The sequence below is a fragment of the Podarcis raffonei genome, chromosome 16 (assembly GCF_027172205.1).
Source record: "Podarcis raffonei isolate rPodRaf1 chromosome 16, rPodRaf1.pri, whole genome shotgun sequence".
NCBI classification, from domain to species: domain Eukaryota; kingdom Metazoa; phylum Chordata; class Lepidosauria; order Squamata; family Lacertidae; genus Podarcis; species Podarcis raffonei.
Genome location: NC_070617.1, coordinates 9,433,807 through 9,451,091, shown reverse-complemented (window position 1 = coordinate 9,451,091; position 17,285 = coordinate 9,433,807). Strand labels below are relative to the sequence as shown.

General features: G+C 51.5%; 1 protein-coding gene across 2 annotated transcripts in view; it reads right to left on the bottom strand.

Annotated features, from left to right (window-relative positions):
* Positions 1-2,648: 2,648 nt before the first annotated feature.
* EFNA3 (ephrin A3) overlaps positions 2,649-17,285 on the bottom strand; it is a 60,649-nt gene continuing 46,012 nt past the window's right edge. Inside the window, exons 2-5 of one of the 2 annotated variants that reach the window (XM_053368429.1) lie at positions 10,387-10,676; positions 6,962-7,027; positions 4,656-4,733; positions 2,649-4,054 (exon numbers count right to left, since the gene is read on the bottom strand). In XM_053368429.1, the coding sequence (XP_053224404.1) occupies positions 3,933-4,054; positions 4,656-4,733; positions 6,962-7,027; positions 10,387-10,676 (556 nt within the window). In that variant the 3' untranslated portion in view covers positions 2,649-3,932. The remainder of the gene's footprint in view (positions 4,055-4,655; positions 4,734-6,961; positions 7,028-10,386; positions 10,677-17,285) is intronic. The other variant, XM_053368430.1, reaches the window with a different exon arrangement.

Here is a 17,285-nt window from a genome sequence, read left to right as displayed (position 1 = left end):
TCTTGCTGCCTGTTGGGGCCAAAGCTGATGCAGTTAATTTTGTAGTGAGTTAATAAATTGACTTTGGTGGTGCCTGGAAGGGAAACATCAAAAGCAACGCAGGCGGTAACACGATTATTTACGTACGGTTTGTGTTGTAAAGAAGCAGCAGCAGCAATGGTAGTGAATATTGGCTTATGCAGTTTGTGCTCCTGACCTCGGACGAATGTGTGGGTCACAGCAGTTTCAATTCCTGTTTCTGATGGAGCTTTCCAACACCCCTGCTTGCAAGGGACCCCAAAGGTGGCAGAAATAGGAAGCCTTTATGTGGGACGGGGGGGACGGGACAAAAAGTGTGTGGGATTGGGAATACACCCCAAATTTTCTATGAGGAATAAGAGTGTTCAGGAAAAAAACATGGGTGCATGTGGATAACGGTTGGAGAGGGGGAACAGAAAAAAGTGTCTGGAATCCTGAACACTGCAACATTTTGTTACAGCTCCGCTTCTAAGGTTCTTTATTATACAGTGGTACCTCGGGTTACAGACGCTTCAGGTTACAGACTCCGCTAACCCAGAAATAGTACCTTGGGTTCTATAGTACTTTGCTTCAGGATGAGAACAGAAATCGCGTGGCGGCAGCGGGATAGCTAAAGTGGTACCTCAGGTTAAGAACAGTTTCAGGTTAAGAACGGACCTCCAGAACGAATTAAGTTCTTAACCCGAGGCACCACTGTATTTGCGAACAACGAGGACAGGTCTCTGCCACAAGGAACTTACAATCTAGAAACTGCTTCAGAACATGGGAGTCAAACAGAATAGCTGGTGTGTGTGTGTGTGTGTGTGTGTGTGTGTGTGTGTGTGTGTGTAAAGATCAGAGACTGCCTTTAGGGGTGATTAGTGTATGCCTGCAGATGGTAACAGTTGCCATTGTTTGTGGGGGGGAGCAGCTTCACCCCCTAAAGTCTGAGCGAGGATCGTGCAATTAGGTGATTCAAGATGGGCACCTGAGGACTTTCTAGGTTCTCCCCAGCTGTCTGGGCAGCCAGAATCTTTCCAGACTGTGACTCAAGGGGAGGCAGGCGGATGAGGTGTCACTCTGCCCTTTGTGTCTAAGCCTCGGAGGAGCACCCTGACCTCTGGCTGAGCCCCAGAAGGAAAGAACTCCGTCCCCTTGTGGGAGCAGCAGTGAGCTGTTGGAAGGAGAGAGCGCTGGGGTTCCTCTGCAGCTGGCGCAGGAGGCTTAGAGCAAGGAAGGGGGGACCCCTTTTCTCTTCTGCGCCTCCTGTAGGGTGAAAATCACGCAGGGTCCGCGGAAAACTGGGAAAGTGGGCAGAGCTTGTCCAATCTCTGTCCCCCTCCTCTGCAGGCCGCATGAAATCGAAACATACGGAATTATTCCAAGCAAAGAACATTTCAGCCTGATTTGGGGGGCATAATTTCTTGGGGTCAGAAGGGTACAGCATCATGACAAAGAAGGCTTTCTGTCTTCTTCTCTCCCGCCCTTCCCTGCCTTCCCTCCCAAACTTGGATGGCTTTAAGAGGATTATACAAATTTGTGGGAAAGGCTAATGATGGCTACTAGACACGGTGACGAGGCTCCCCGCTCTCAGAGGCGTCGCACACCTCCGAATACCAGCAGCCGAGAATCAAAGGTGGGGCGAGTTGCTGGGGCGCTCAAGACTTGCCCAATGGAAGCCAGTGGGCTTTCTCATTGCCCATTTCAAGCAACTGCAGTGGATCGATGGCTACTAGCTAAAATAGCTATGCTTTACCTCTGCTACTAGTGATGTATGGAAGTGAGAGCTGGACCATAAAGAAGGCTGATCGCCGAATAATTGATGCTTTTGAATTATGGTGCTGGAGGAGACTCTGGAGAGTCCCATGGACTGCAAGAAGATCAAACCTATCCATTCTGAAGGAAATCAGCCCTGAGTGCTCACTGGAAGGACAGATCTTGAAGCTGCGGCTCCAAGACTTTGGCCACCTCATGAGAAGAGAAGACTCCGTGGAAAAGACCCTGATGTTGGGAAAGATGGAGGGCACGAGGAGAAGGGGACGACAGAGGACGAGATGGTTGGACAGTGTTCTCAAAGCTACCAGCATGAGTTTGACCAAACTGCCGGAGGCAGTGGAAGACAGGAGTGCCTGGCGTGCTCTGGTCCAGGGGGTCACAAAGCGTCGGACACGACTAAGCGACTAAACAACAACAACCTCTGCTACCAATCATCTCTCTCGCTTGCTGACAATCAAAAGAGAAGAGAGCCACTGTGGTGCTCAGGTCCTGCTTTCAGGTTTCCTGGAGGCACCTTGCTGGGCGCTGTGAAAACATGATTTTGGACTAGCCAGGCTGTTCTTACAGGATCAGACAAATTCATGGAGGACAGAGTTATGTTCTGCCTTCTTTGTCACAGGCAGCGATGGTTCTGAATACTCGTTGCTGGAAGCCACAGGAGGGGAGAGCGCTCTTGCGTTTGAATTCTGCTTGCAGGTTCCCCACAATCGTCTGGTTGGGAGAACAAGATGCTGGATCTAGAGGGACCACTGGCCTGATGCAGCTGGGCTTTTCTGTTCAATGGGTCTCCTCTGAGTAGGAGCAGGAGTAACAGCCCTTGAGAAACCACCGCAAGGTGACGGCGCAGGGAAAAGACAACTATCTTTATATGTACCTTTTTTTCTCCACCTTTTATTTCATTTTTTTTAATAGACTAAGAGCAAGTATATGAAAATCACCAGCCAAAGCTCTTGTGGGGTGGGGGAGGAAGGGGGCACCAAAAAAAAGAAAAGAAAAGGAGAACCCTACCCCCACCTCGCCACCCCCAAAGTTCCTTTGCTTGTTTTTTTGTCCGTGTAGTTGGTTGGTTGTTTTTTTGCCCCCGGGAATGAAAAAAAAGTGTCCGTGCATTTTGCATAGGTTCGGTCTTCACAGAAGACAAAGGGAAGAATCGCGCCCCCACCCCACCCAAAAAAACCTAAAAAACAAAACCCCAAAAGACTCTGGCTTAGACAGGCGGGCCGGTGCCCGCCCCGTGCCCACCCCACTACATGATCAGTTTTTTTATATAATCTATAGACACGGATAATAGAGCCTCTCTCTCTGTACAGGACACATAAAGAGATATGTACAGGTAAACCCCCCCTCGGGTTGAGGGCTAGGAGATCACACCCACCCCACCCTACACGCACCCTCCAGCTTGAGAGTCACCAGGAAGACAGTGTATTTTGCTGCCGCCACCACCTATCTCTGGGGTGGGCGTTCCTGGGGCACGGTGCCCATACCCCTACGCAGGGCGCATAACTCTCCTTTGCAAAAGTTTTCTCAGGCCGTGCAAAACACTCCCCGTGTCCTGACCTGAGCCATTTTTTAAAAGTTCCTGAAGGTGGTTCTGTCTCTCCAGGTGCCTTTTTCTTTTTTTGCAGTGGGGGCATTGGAAAAGGCGGGCAGGTTGCCTATTGCTGCGGTCCTCAAAAGAGACTGGGAGCCCGGCAGGAGGAGGGAAATGCCATATTCTGGTTTTTTTCTTCTCCGGGACACCAGAACAAAACCCCGGCCGCCCCTCCGAAAGTCCGCGGGAGAGGGAGGGCCTGCTCTGAAATACCCACCATTCCCCTCACACACATGAGCAGCCCCAGTGAGCGGCAGAAGGGGGTGGGTGGGGAGAAAAATCGGAAGCGGAGGACCCCCCCCCAGCTGGTGGGGAGGAGCAGGAGGAGGAAGAAGGAGCAGCACAGCCAGAAAGGTCAGTCGTCCTCCATCTTGGGGCCTTTCCTCCTCTGCATCACCTCAAGCTGCCTCCCTTTGGAATTGTATTTCTTTTGATATATAGATTTAAAAAAGGTCTGGTGTTTTCTCTCTTTTTCTTGTCCTCAGAAACAAACCGGGGAGGGCCGCTGGCACAGGCTGGGTCGGTGAGCTTGAGTCGGGGCCCCTCTCCTGCGGCGACTCGCGGGCGGCTAGGAGGCCAGCAGGGTCATGAGGAAGAGGGCAGCAGCCACCGCCAAGGGTAAGTGTTCCCGCTTCGGACTCGTCCCGCTGATGCTTTTCTCCAGTTTAGGCATCTCGGGGTTAAAATTATCTGCAAGGGGGGAGAAAGAGAGAGAGAAAGAGAGAGAAAAGGGGAAGATTGGACTCTAGCAAGGAGTTGGGCACCCTCTCCCCTCCCCTGGCAAGTGCCTCCTGCTCAAAGCGCCTTCAAGATGGCGGGCAGCAAAGGATTTTGGGTATCAGGGAGGAAGACGGCTGCTACCCCACAGCTCAAGGGTCAGGGACCCTCTTCCTGCAGCAAGTGTCTCCTGCTCAAAGCGCCTTCAGGATGGTGGGCAGCAAAGGATTCTGGGTATCAGGGAGGAAGACAGCTGCTACCTCATAGCTCAAGGGTCAGGGACCCTCTTCCTGCGTCGAGTGCCTCCTGCTTAAAGCACCTTCAAGGTGGCGGGCAGCAAAGGATTCTGGGTGTATTGGGGAAGGAGACGGCAGCTACGCCAAAACTAGAGGGCTTTATTACCCAGTCCAGGACAGACAGAATTCTGGAGAAGTTCTTGCCCTCTTTCCAGCAAGTGGAGGGGGGCACTGCCAACAGGGAGGGGCTGGTGTTTTGCTGAGTCTCCGGGAGAAAAACCAGTGCCCCCTGCCGCCCCCCGCCCCAGCAGAGAGAGAGCACTGTGGGCATCACTCACCCAAGTCCTCGATCTTCACCTCGGGCCCTATAGTGAACTGCGGGAGGGTCGGAACCGCTTTCTCCCCAGAATGCGACGCTGTGGGCAGGAGAGGGTGGGGGGGAAGAGGGTTATGCCCAGGGGGGAGAGAGGACGGCAACCAGGCCCCAAACCCCACCGCCCCTATGTTGTGGTTTTCACCCACCCCACCCCGATGAAGCTTGCTGCCCCCCAACCCTGGCACCCTGGAACTCCCAAACAAGCCGGGTGCCCCTTGTATGTGGTTGGGGGGGGGGAATGTCAGTTGAGGTTTTTTTTGGGGAGAAAATGGAGCATGCACCAGGAGGGCTGTGGTTGTGTCAGAAATGATGAGCAGCACCTTGTAGGGAGTGGAGTATTATGGGGTGCACTCAGAGCACAAATCTGTCACTGCCTTTCTTTTTGCTAAGCCTTAGTGTGGATTATCATTAAAGGTAAAGGTACCCCTGCCCGTACGGGCCAGTCTTGACAGACTCTGGGGTTGTCCGCCCATCTCACTCAAGAGGCCAGGGGCCAGCGCTGTCTGGAGACACTTCCGGGTCACGTGGCCAGCGTGACAAAGCTGCATCTGGCGAGCCAGAGCCGCACACGGAAACGCCGTTTACCTTCCCGCTTGTAAGCGGTCCCTATTTATCTACTTGCACCCGGGGGTGCTTTCGAACTGCTAGGTTGGCAGGCGCTGGGACCGAACGACGGGAGCGCACCCCGCCGCGGGGATTCGAACCGCCGACCTTTCGATCGGCAAGCCCTAGGCGCTGAGGCTTTTACCCACAGCGCCACCCGCGTCCCCTGGATTATCATTAGCGGGCTGTTAAGCCTTAGTGCCTTTTTAAATCGACGCCATCAGTACATAGGCAGCGGCCCTATTGAGAGTCAGACCAATTGGTCCACCTGGCTCAATACTGTCTACACTGGCTGGCAGCAGCTCTGCAGCATTTCAGACGGGGCATTCCCAGCCCTTCTTGGAGATGCTGAGGACTGAGCCTTGGATCTTCTGCATGCAAAGCAGGTGCTCTACTGCTGACCTCCTCTTAAATATAATAGTATTGTTCTAGTCCTCATGGTTTTGACCAAACAGCTGCTGTAGGAATGTGAGGCACTGCCTTATTCTGATTCTTGGTCCACCTAGCTCAGAGATCTCTGTGCTGACTGGGACTGATGGGAGTTGCAGTCCAAAAATAGCTGGAAGGCCCCAGATTATGGGATGGAAACACAGAGGCATGGCTGGTGCTGAGTGCCCTCTGGTGCTCACTGCGCCTCTCCCCCCCCAAAAAAATTATTCATGCTGCTCTGTGTCGGAAACGCTTTGGGTATTTTGATAGATAAGCCAGTGTGTAAATACGTAATACAGCAACCATATCATTGCATAGAAGTATTGGGTAAACGGCATAGGCTGTGTAGAACGCGATTAATAAATTAACGGCGACGATAAATGTTATGAAATATTCAACGGATTTATGCACTTGTTTAAACAGCTGGAGGTCAGTCTCATAGGCGAGGAGGGGCTGTTTTGTCACTGGAAAGTGAGGAGAAACAACTGCCACCGGGGTTTGTCTGCTCTCTCCGAACACGCCCCATGCGCCGAATGAGAGAAACGTAAACATTACGAAATCCCCTTTTCATCCGGGCATGCCGGCGACCTTTCCTTCTGTTGCATCTCCATTTCACCACACGGGGGCGCGTTAGTAAGAGAGAGAGAGAGAGAGAGAGAGAGCGCAATCATGAGGACTAGCGGCTTGCTTTTGAAGGGGGGGAAAAGCAGGAGATAAAATTTCTAAGAAGTATCTACACAGCGCCCTGTCCACGAGGGCTCACAATTCGCTTTAGGAAATAAAAACAGTGCAATGATAATGGAGATTGTCAGCATGCTTTGCTTAGCACCAGGTTCTGTGGTGCAAATGCAGAAAGCATGGAAACACAAACAGAGTGAGAAAAAGTCGGCTGCTTAGGACCTCTGCAGGCTTTTGCACCCCAGATAATCCTTGCTCCCTTTGGTCAGGCACAGATATCTAGAGCAGCACAGAAGAAGAAAAATGAGGGGCTTGTATCCACCTCTCAGAGTAGACCCATTAACTTGAATGAGCGTGACCATTTTTCCTAACAGATCTACACCGAGTCGAACTCGGCTGGATGCAACGCAGCTGTGTGTTTGCATGGGATGAACGTGCTCAGAGCGCTTGGGACAAGGGATGTGTCTCGCGCACACCGGGGGGGGGGTGAGGGGTGTGCCCCAGGGAGGTGGTGGTGCCAGGTGGGGGTTCAAAAGAGAAAAGGAGCCAGGCACTCACGGGAGGCGCAGCAGACAAAGACCTTCATTCGGAGGCAGGCCCGGCGGTGGTTGTGCGTTGGAGTCGCTGGAAAGGAACAGAAAGCAACGTCAGAAGAGGCCGCTGGATCAGGCCAAAGGCCCATCCAGTCTAGGATCCTGTTCCCCCATTGGCCAGCTGGATGTCCCCATGGAAAGCCTGCAATTTACTGTTCAGTGGTAGACTGCCATAGGACATGGAGGTTCTGCTCTGAACTGCTGTGACATCAGAAGAGCCCTGCTGGATCAGGCCCAGTGGCCCATCCAGTCCAGCATCCTATTCCCCCGGTGGCCAGCCAGTTGGGGGGGGGATATTTTTTCCTACCTGTTTTCTTAAGAAAGGAAGGAAGAGGTATATTTGCAGAATAGGCACCCACACACCCAACAAATTCATAGGGCGGGAGTTCTATTAGCTAAGTCAAAAGGAACCTCCTTGGGCAAAGGCAGTCTACCTGAGCCATATGCTAAGTTCCTCCCCAGTACCTGAGATCCTCTGAGATGCAAATGGCAATGATTGCACCTGGGGGCCCTTTTGCACTGAAGGTGCTAGATTTCAGCAGCAGGAGACTGACCCCGCAGGCAGAAATCTCCCTGCCCCGGTCCAGGGCAGACAATACCGAGCTGGACGGGCCAACAGTCCGACTGCTTGGTTTATAAGGCAGCTTCCTATTTAAACCAGCCCTTCCTCCAGAATCTTGAGGACTAGCATCTCGCTTTTATTTCGAGGGGAAGGGCACAGCTCAGCGACAGAGCACTTGCTTTGCATCCAGAAGGTGGCATCTCCAATGGCATCCCCAGTAGGGCTGGAGAGGCACCGCAAGACAACAACTGGACTTAGATGGAGCAATGTTTTGACTCTGTGTCAGCCAGCAGCTCCATGCTGCCCCCACCCCTTGAGGGGGGGGCGCCTTGGCTGTTGCCCAACAGCCCGGATTTCTGGCACTGGTCCCAGAAACGCACCTTCCACCTGCTGACATTCTGCAGATGAGAATCAGGGCAGCCAGCCTTGTTTACTTGATCCGTATCTGTTTGCACCCCGGAAGGATCACGGCCTGAACTAACCAACCCCCACCTTTGCCTGTTCCTCAAGGCTCCCCCCCCCCCAAGCTCCTTGGCCACCTTCGGGATCCGGCCCCTTGGCAAGGGACTCCCCCGCCTTTCAACGCAAGGAGGAAGCATTAGCAAATTGATCAACACGGTCCTCCGTGTCTCTCCTTCCCTTTAAAGAAGGCGAGGAGCGTAATCTCTAGTAAAAGGTTTAATCTCGCGCTCGGATCTGGTTGTACTCATTACAGTATAGACGTGCTCGGCAACATTTGCTGGCTGGATAGGCAGGGGGGTTTTTTGAGGGGGGGGTGGGAGGAGAAGGGAAAGAGTCCACTGGCAAACTTGGGTCTTCTAGTTGGCCAACTGGCTGCAGCTACAAAAGCCAGTGTGTTGTAGAGGATGAGTAAAACGAGAGGGGGAAACAACCTATTTCATTATTCCATTTGCACTCCTCTTTTTCTTGTATGTACACACATAAACTCTGCTGCTGGATAGCTCTGCTGGTAGAGCACAAGACTCAATTTCAGGGTTGCAGGATCGAGCCCCACAGTGGGCAAACGATTCCTGCATTGCAGCTGGTTGGATCCTTGTGGTCCCTTCCAGCTTTACAATTCTAATGATTCTTGCCCTTTTCCATTTCATCCTCATTTCCATCTCCACTCTCTGAGATAGGTTAGCCCGAGAGAGGGGGGGAGTGACTGGCCCCAAATCACCCAGTAGGCTTCATAGCTGAGTGGGGATTTGAACCCTGGTCTCCCAGGTCCTAGTCCAGCACTCGAACCGGTGCTGTTGGCCTCCCAGCAGCCAGCCCAACCAATCATCAGGGATAATGGGAGTTATAGTCCAAGACTGGACCTGGAGGGCCACAGCGTTCCCATCTCTGTACCAGACACACATCCCAACCAATCAGGGATCACATATTTAATGAACTTAAGAGAGGTGCAAAACAGGGTTGGAGAACCTTTGGCCCTCCAGATGCGGCTGGTCTCCAATGCCCATCAGCCCCAGCCAATGTGGCTAATGGTCAGGGACGATGGGAACTGTAGCTCAACAATGTTCTTGGGCTCCAGCTCCCATTAGGCAGCTAACAGATCCTTCCCTCCACCCACTCACACTGGAGTCACCCTGTCCCATATCATGTGATTCTTCTCAAGGTGTAGATTGGGTCTGAGCAAAGCTGCGCCAAAGTTTAGCCAGGGCTGCCCCCTGGTGGACCCTAGAAATACATGCGACCACTTAGCCCTGCCAGGTGACACGAGGAGTAAGAGGTGTGGAGGGCAGAGGAAATGTGTGCGCACGCATCTGAAAGGAAGAATTTCCTTTCAAAAATTGGTCAGGTGGAGCAGAATCAGCTGTCTTTAACTATCTTGACCTTTCAGCAGCCTTAATGGGAGATAGAGGCCTCATCTGCCCCAGACATTTATAGCACTATGATGCCACTTTAGATAGTGATGGCTTCCTTCAAGGATTCCTGGGAACCAAACCTTATTCAAGGTGCTAAGAGTCCTTAGGAGTGCTTTAATTTTAAGGTACAGATGCGGCCAAAGCATTTAAGATTGTTGGATTAGGACTGGGGAGACCCTGGTTTAAATCTCCACTCAGCCACTGAGCTCACTGGGTGACCAGCCACTCTCTCTCAGTCTCAACCCTAACACTCCTTGCTGGGTTGTCGTGAGGAGGGGGGAAAGCAGGGTTGGAAAACTGTGTGCATCCTCAAGCTTCTCAGAGGAATGGTGAGATATAAACACAAATCAGTCGACTCTACTGTCTACTCAAATCAGGAGCGGGAGATTGGACCCAGGACCTTCTGCATGCAAAGCAGGTGCTCTGCTACTAAAGTAAGATTCTAGTCCTCATTGTTCTGGATAAAAGGGTCACTTAAACAGGGACACAGGAAGCTGCCTTATCCTGAGTCGACCACTGGTGCTTCTAGCTCAGAAGATGAAGGGAATTGAACCCAAATCCTTTACCATTGAGTTTATGTGCTCTTTGCCAAAGACTTCCCCGAGTTCACAAGATGTTTCCCTCTACTGAATAAGCCCGCTGCACCATCAATCTCATCCCTGTCTAGTCTTCCTGAACCTTGGGCCCCAGGCTGATATTTTGGACCTCAGCTGGCACTGATGGGACTTGCAATCCAAAACCTCAGCCAGCCCCCAGTGCAAGAAGACTACTTCGGTTCTGACTAGCTGGGAGCTCTCCCAAATCCTTCAAGCCTCAGAAACAGGTCCTTCTGATCACTTGCTAACAGAGACCCTTTTCTCCCTCAATGGATGGTGTCAGGGATGGAACTCAACCCCATCCCTGCACCCCAACCCTTGCATTTAAGGACTACGGGACGGTTGCATCTCAAAGACTCACAGATGTAGTAATACTCGTGTCCGGCGTGGAACTCGTAGCCCAGCGAGAAGGCGCTGTAGCGCTGGAACTTCTCCGAGAACTTGATGGGGCTGTGGGGAGCGTGGGGCCGGTTGCACTCCCAGCGCTTGAAGCCCTGGCTGATGTTGCACGTCCGGTAGCCCTCGTGGTTCACCATGTAGAGGATATACTGCTCCATGCGCCCCTCGGGCACAGAGGCGTTGTAGTGCGGGCAGTAGATGTCCAGGTAGTCGTTGACGTTCACCTGGACCGTGTAGCCTTCGCGGCGCAAGCTGGGAAGGAGAAGGGGGGGGAGAGTCAGGATTGGTCCCAAGCAAACAAACAAACAAACCGCAACTCTCCAGTTTGTGGAAGGAGCATTCACGCACGTGTGTCATTTTCAGAACTTGCACACAGGTGGAAATATTATTATTAAAATAATAGGAATCCAAAATGGGATATCCAAAATACTCCAAATCAGTAAAACGCAGCCAATATTACAGTGGTACCTCGGGTTACATACGCTTCAGGTTACAGACTCCACTAACCCAGAAATAGTGCTTCAGGTTAAGAGCTTCAGGATGAGAACAGAAATCGTGCTCCAGCAGTGCGGCAGCAGCAGGAGGCCCCATTAACTAAAGTGGTGCTTCAGGTTAAGAACAGTTTCAGGTTAAGAACGGACCTCAGGAACGAATTAAGTACTTAACCCGAGGTACCACTGTATAATTATAGAATTGTAGAGTTTGGAAGGACCACGAAGGTCTAGTCCAACTCCCTGCTATGCAGGAATCTTTCGCCCCGACATGGGGCTCAAACCCCAAGCCCTGAGATTAAGAGTCTCATAGCGCAGCCTACTGAGCTGTCTTGAATAGATGTGGCTAATTTAGATTCATTCATTTCGACAGGTCTGTGCTGAGTAGTTGGATACAACCCATGGTTGTTGTTATTATTATTATTGGCAATAATAATCTATGAATTATTAATAGTTAATAATGTCACTTTTCCATTGCCTCTCAAATGCCAACAACACAGTGACTAATTAATTATTCAATTTATCTCCTCCTTCCACCCAAAGGAGCCCAGCCCATGGATAGCTCAGTTGCTACAGTATGAGACTCTTAATCTCAGGGTTGAGGGTTCAAACCCCACATTGGGCAAAAGATTCCTGCATTTGCAGGGGGTTGGACTAGATGACCCTCGTGGTCTCTTCCAACTCTGCAATTCTATGATACAGCAAACGACAAAGCAGCAAATAAACCCAATTTAAAATAAGCACACCTTACAAAATCATGTAAAAATGATTAGGGGTGATGAAGAACATCAGATGTGGTATGCACTTTTTGGGGGGCCGGGGAGAGGTGGAGAGGAGAGAGAAAACACAAGGTTGCTACATGCAGGTTGTGGCTCCCTCCTGAAAGGTACCTGCTGTCATAGATAACAAAGCACAGTCACAGCCCAAGTTTAAATTAATATAAAAACTGATCAATGTATTAAAAGTGTTAATACATTTGCACAGAGACTACAGTCTGCCTCAATCCCTTTGAATGTAAAAGCAAGGAAATGGGTATAAATGCCAGTACTTGACAACTGCACCCCCAGCCCAAAGGACCCCCCCATCAACAGCAAGGAGTTTGGGGTTCTCCCAACGCCCAAGATTGGGATGAAGTTCCAAGAGGCGACCACTAGAGGCCGCAGAACGCAACCTGGCACCTTTTCCACCAGTTCGGGATGAGCTTGCCATTCATTTCAATGAAACACGTCCGCTGGGCCCTCCCAATACAAACAGCACCCCCAGAATCAGAACCGTGTCTGCCCCAAGTCCCTGCAGGAGCAGAGAATACAGTACTGGGGGTGCAGCACTCTGAAATCCCTCACCATGTTTGAGGTTGGAAGGGACCCCCAGCCACATCTAGTCCAGCCCTCTGCGCTGCAGGAATCACAGCTAAGGAACCCTTGACACATGGCCACCCAAGCTCTGCCTATGAAGGAGCACTTTCCGAGCGAGTCTGCTCTAATGTTATATACAGTGGTACCTCGGGTTAAGTACTTAATTACAGTGGTGCCTCGCAAGACGAAATTAATTCGTTCCGCAAGTTTTTTCTTCTTGCGAGTTTTTCGTCTTGCGAAGCACGGTTTCCCATAGGAATGCATTGAAAATCAATCAATGCGTTCCTAGGGAAACCGCCTTCAGACCAGGTCCGGGGACAGTCTGTCCCCCGACCTCTTCTGAAGGCTGGGGGGGCGGGCAAGGACTTCTCCGCTGTCCCGGGGCGATCTGAAAATGCTGGCGGGCGGCAGCGAAGGCTGCACTGCCGCCCGCCAGCATTTTCAGATCGCCCCGGGACAGCGGAGAAGTCTCCGCTGTCCAGGGGCTTTTAAAATGCTGGCGGGCGGCAGTGCAGCCTTCGCTGCCGCCCGCCAGCATTTTCAGATCGCCCGGGACAGCGGAGAAGTCTCCGCTGTCCCAGGAAGGCAGGCGGGGGGAGCAAAGACTTTTGCCCCCCGCTGGCCTTCAGAAGAGGTCCAGGACCTCTTCTGAAGGCCGGCGGTGGGCCAAAGTCTTTGCTCCCCCCCGCCTGCCTTCAAAAGCCATCGGGATAGCGGAGAAACGCGCTGCGCTTCTCCGCTATCCCGGGAAGGCAGGCGGGGGGGGAGCAAGGACTTTTGCCCCCCGCCGGCCTTCAGAAGAGGTCCAGGACCTCTTCTGAAGGCCGGCGGAGATTTCCCTATGGGCTTTCTTCTTGCGAAGCAAGCCCATAGGGAAATTCGTTTTGCGAAGCACCTCCAAAACGGAAAACTCTTTCGTCTTGTGAGTTTTTCGTTTTGCGAGGCGTTCGTCTTGCGGGGCACCACTGTACTGTTCTTAACCTGAAGCACCACTTTAGCTAATGGGGCCTCCTGCTGCCGCCGCGCCGCCGGAGCACGATTTCTGTTCTCATCCTGAAGCAAAGTTCTTAACCCGAGGTAATATTTCTGGGTTAGCGGAGTCTGTAACCTGAAGCATATGTAACCTGAAGTGTATGTAACCCGAGGTACCACTGTAGTCCTACTCAGAGTAGGCTGGAATGTGGCCCCCAGGCCTCTCTCTGTGTCCCTTGAATGATGGGGGTGGAGACGCTCCTTCAGGTATACTGGGCAGAGGCTGTTTAGGGCAGGCACACTCCGGCCCTCCAGGTGTTTGGGACTACAATTCCCATCATCCCTAGCTAACAGGACCAGTGGTCAGGGATGATGGGAATTGTACTCCCAAACATCTGGAGGGCCGGAGTTTGCTTATGCCTGGTTTAGGGCTTTAAAGGTCAGCACCAACACTTTGAATTGTGCTCGGAAACGTACTGGGAGCCAGTGTAGGTCTCTCAGGATCGGTGTGATGTGGTCCCGGCGGCCACTTCTAGCCAGCAGTCTAGCTGCCACATTCTGGATTAGTTGTAGCTCCCGGGTCACAGGTAGCCCCATGTAGAGTGCATTGCAGTAGTCCAAGCGGGAGATAACCAGAGCATGCACCACTCTGGCGAGACAGGCAGGTAGGGTCTCAGCCTGCGTACCAGATGGAGCTGTTAGACAGCTGCCCTGGACACAGAATTGACCTCCATGGACAGCTGTGAGTCCAAAATAAACCCTAGACTGCACACTTGGGAGGTAACAACAACAACAAGGAACCTTTGAAGGTAAAATTGAAATCTGTTGCTCCACACGCTTTCCCCTCTGTCTTCGCCTACCAGCAGCATGTGGCTGTCAGGAAGCCCTCCTTTGCTTTCAGACCCTCAGGACTAAAGAGTGTGGGGACGTCATCTGATGAAACAGCATAGGCCTGATGGGTCCTGGTGGCTGGGGTTGTGTGTGTGCGTGCGTGTGTGTGCGTGTGTGGGGTGGAGATTCCATCTCCCATACAGCTGGCAAAACCAGAATAAAAAATAATGCAATGGCAGGAGTTATGTAAATGCACTCTCATTTGCACGACTGATAAAGGCAAAAGAATTCAGTGTTGTCCTGCTGGAGGGGGGGGGGCGAGGAAAGACCCGGGTTCAAATTGCCACTCAGGTGGGTTTCCCTCCAAGCAACTGCTCTCTCTCTCTCTCTCTCATCTGGCCTGTCCTACCTCAGGGGATTGTTAGAAAGTCGAAAAGGGAGAAGGGTTGGGAGACAGAATCATAGAACCGTAGAGGTGGAATGGACCCAGGGGTCATCTAGTCCAACCCCCTCCAATGCAGGAATGAAGTACGTCACCCTTGCTTCTCATTTGAAACAGTTACAGTGCTAGAATAAAAATAAAACAGTGCATTGTTTTCACACCCACACCATACAACGCAAAGCATCATTTATACACTTTTAACAGTTACAGCTCTCCCCCCCATGAATCATGGGAACTGTAGTTTGCACCCTCACAGAGCTCCAGCGCCTTTAACAAACGACGCTTCCCACGATTCCTTATGGAAAGCCTTCTGTGCTTTAAATGAGTGGTGTGAACACCAGAGTAGCATCAGGGATGCTTTCCGCTGCGAGTTCTGCATTTCAGGGGGTTGGACTGGATGAACCTAGGGGGGAGGTCCTTTCCAACTCTTAAAACTCTTGTTGTCGTTTAGTCGTGTCCGACTCTTTGTGACCCCCTGGACCAGAGCACGCCAGGCACTCCTGTCTTCCACTGCCTCCCGCAGTTTGGTGAAACTCATCCTGGTAGCTTCGAGAACACTGTCCAACCATCTCGCCCTCTGTCGTCCCCTTCTCCTTGTGCCCTCCATCTTTCCCAACATCAGGGTCTTTTCCAGGGAGTCTTCTCTTCTCATGAGGTGGCCAGAGTATTGGAGCCTCAGCTTCAGGATCTGTCCTTCCAGTAAGCACTCAGGGCTGATTTCCTTCAGAATGGAGAGGTTTGATCTTCTTGTAGTCCATGGGACTCTCAAGAGTCTCCTCCAGCACCAGAATTCAAAAGCATCCATTCTTCAGCGATCAGCCTTCTTTATGGTCCAGCTCTCACTTCCATAAAGCTCTAGGATGCTACAAATGCAGCCTTAGTTGGACGCCAACTGAACCGAAAGTCTTCCAATTTTTGCTTGAGGCCAGGGGATGAGCAGTGCTGGGCGGTCATTTTGCAGGATGGCTTTGTATCCGTTTTATAATGGATATATTTTTTAATCAAGCCAGACCATGCACCTACCATCCAACCCCCTCCCCGTCCCCCCCTCGGCCCGCTCCCAGCTCTGCAGGTTGCCCGTGTATAAATGACAGGAGTCAGCCTAACGCCATCGGGCGTCTAGGGCCGCGTTGATTGACACCTCGCGAGATCGGTCTGGACAGCAACAGTCATCTCGATGCGCCTGGAACGGACGCGACCTGCAGATGCCGGGCTGGGAAGACTCTGGTGCCCCTTCCTGAGCCACGAGGTCGTCCGTGTCGTCCCCCCACCCCTCTGCCTCCCCCAGACCCTTCCAATCCTCTCGCTCGAACCCGCGCAAGGCACCCTCCCCATGTTCTCCTTTTCCAAGCTTGTGTCAAACGGAGGGCGCCGAACATCGATTGGCCACAGACACACATGCTGTGCAGATGCGCTCTGCAAATTATTTATGTATTTCTAATTTGCAAAATGCAACTTATGTTAAGACTCCTGGGCGGTGCTGGAGGCGGCAAGGGACGGAGGATGAGAGCCAGCAAGGTGTTGGAATAGAACCTGGGAGAGAGCAGAGTTCGAATCCCCACGCAAAAGGGAAGCATGCTGAGTGACAGCTGCTTGGGCTGGAAGTCCAGATTTTGGGGCAGAAGTCAGTAAACTGAGAGTTGCCGCTTTCGTTTAGAAAGAAAGCAAACTTCTAATCTATATAATCGGCATGTTTGTGGCCTCGGGCCAGTCACTGTCTCTTAGCGTAGCCTACCTGTCAAGGTTGCTGTTGGGAGGAGAGAACCATTTATGCCACCTTGGGTTCCTTAGGCTGGGGTAGGGGGAAGGGGGTATATAAAATGCAAGAAAAATAAAAATGGAGAGCAATGCAATTTTCTTGGCCCACCAAACATATTGGGGGGAAAGTTTCCTGCAATGTAGGGGGTTGAGCTAGATGACCCTTGTGGTCCCTTCCAACTCTGTGATTCAATATGTGCAAAGACATGTGCATATAACAACAACAACAACAACAACAACATTTATACCCTGCACGTCTGGGTTTCCCCAGCCACTCTGGGAACGGCATCCAGGAAAATGCACACATTGGTGAAAATAAGATATAAAGTTTCCTTGTATTAGAGAAAGCTGATTGCAAAAATGTTATGAGCCAAAACTGCATGCATAAATGTGTTTATCAGGAGAAAGTTGCGCAAAAGAAATGAATTGCCAATTGCTGTTGAAATGTGGAGAACTGCATTTAAGATTGGAAAAATTAAGAAAACAAAGCTAAACTGAAATGGACAGATTCACCCATCAGCCCAGGGTGCGGTGGGGACTCTCTTTATTCCTCCACCTGTAAAAATGATGCCAACATATCCACATATAGTCAGTCAATGTGGACCACAACTCCCATTATCCTTGCCCATTGGTCATGCCGGCTGAGGCTGATGGGAGTTGTAGTCCGAGAACGACATTGTTGTTGTTGATTCAATTTATATACTGCCCTTTATCCAAAAATCTCAGGGCGGTGTACACAGCGTTAGAAACTCCCATTGTTCTAGGCGCATTTTGCAACAGGGAATTTCATTAGCGTGATCTGTTTCTGAGCTCTGGGCGCAGTCCTGTGCCTAAGATTTCCGATTAAAACTGCAGAGTGGAAGGAAAGGACCATCTTTTTCTGCCTCCCCACTTCCAGTCACTCTCTGAAGACTGGAGAAAAGACCCTCTTAAGAACATTAGTGGCGGGGGTGGGCAGAGGAAGGACTAGGCCATGTGAAAGTTCATTCATTTTCAGCTTTTTATTCTTGTT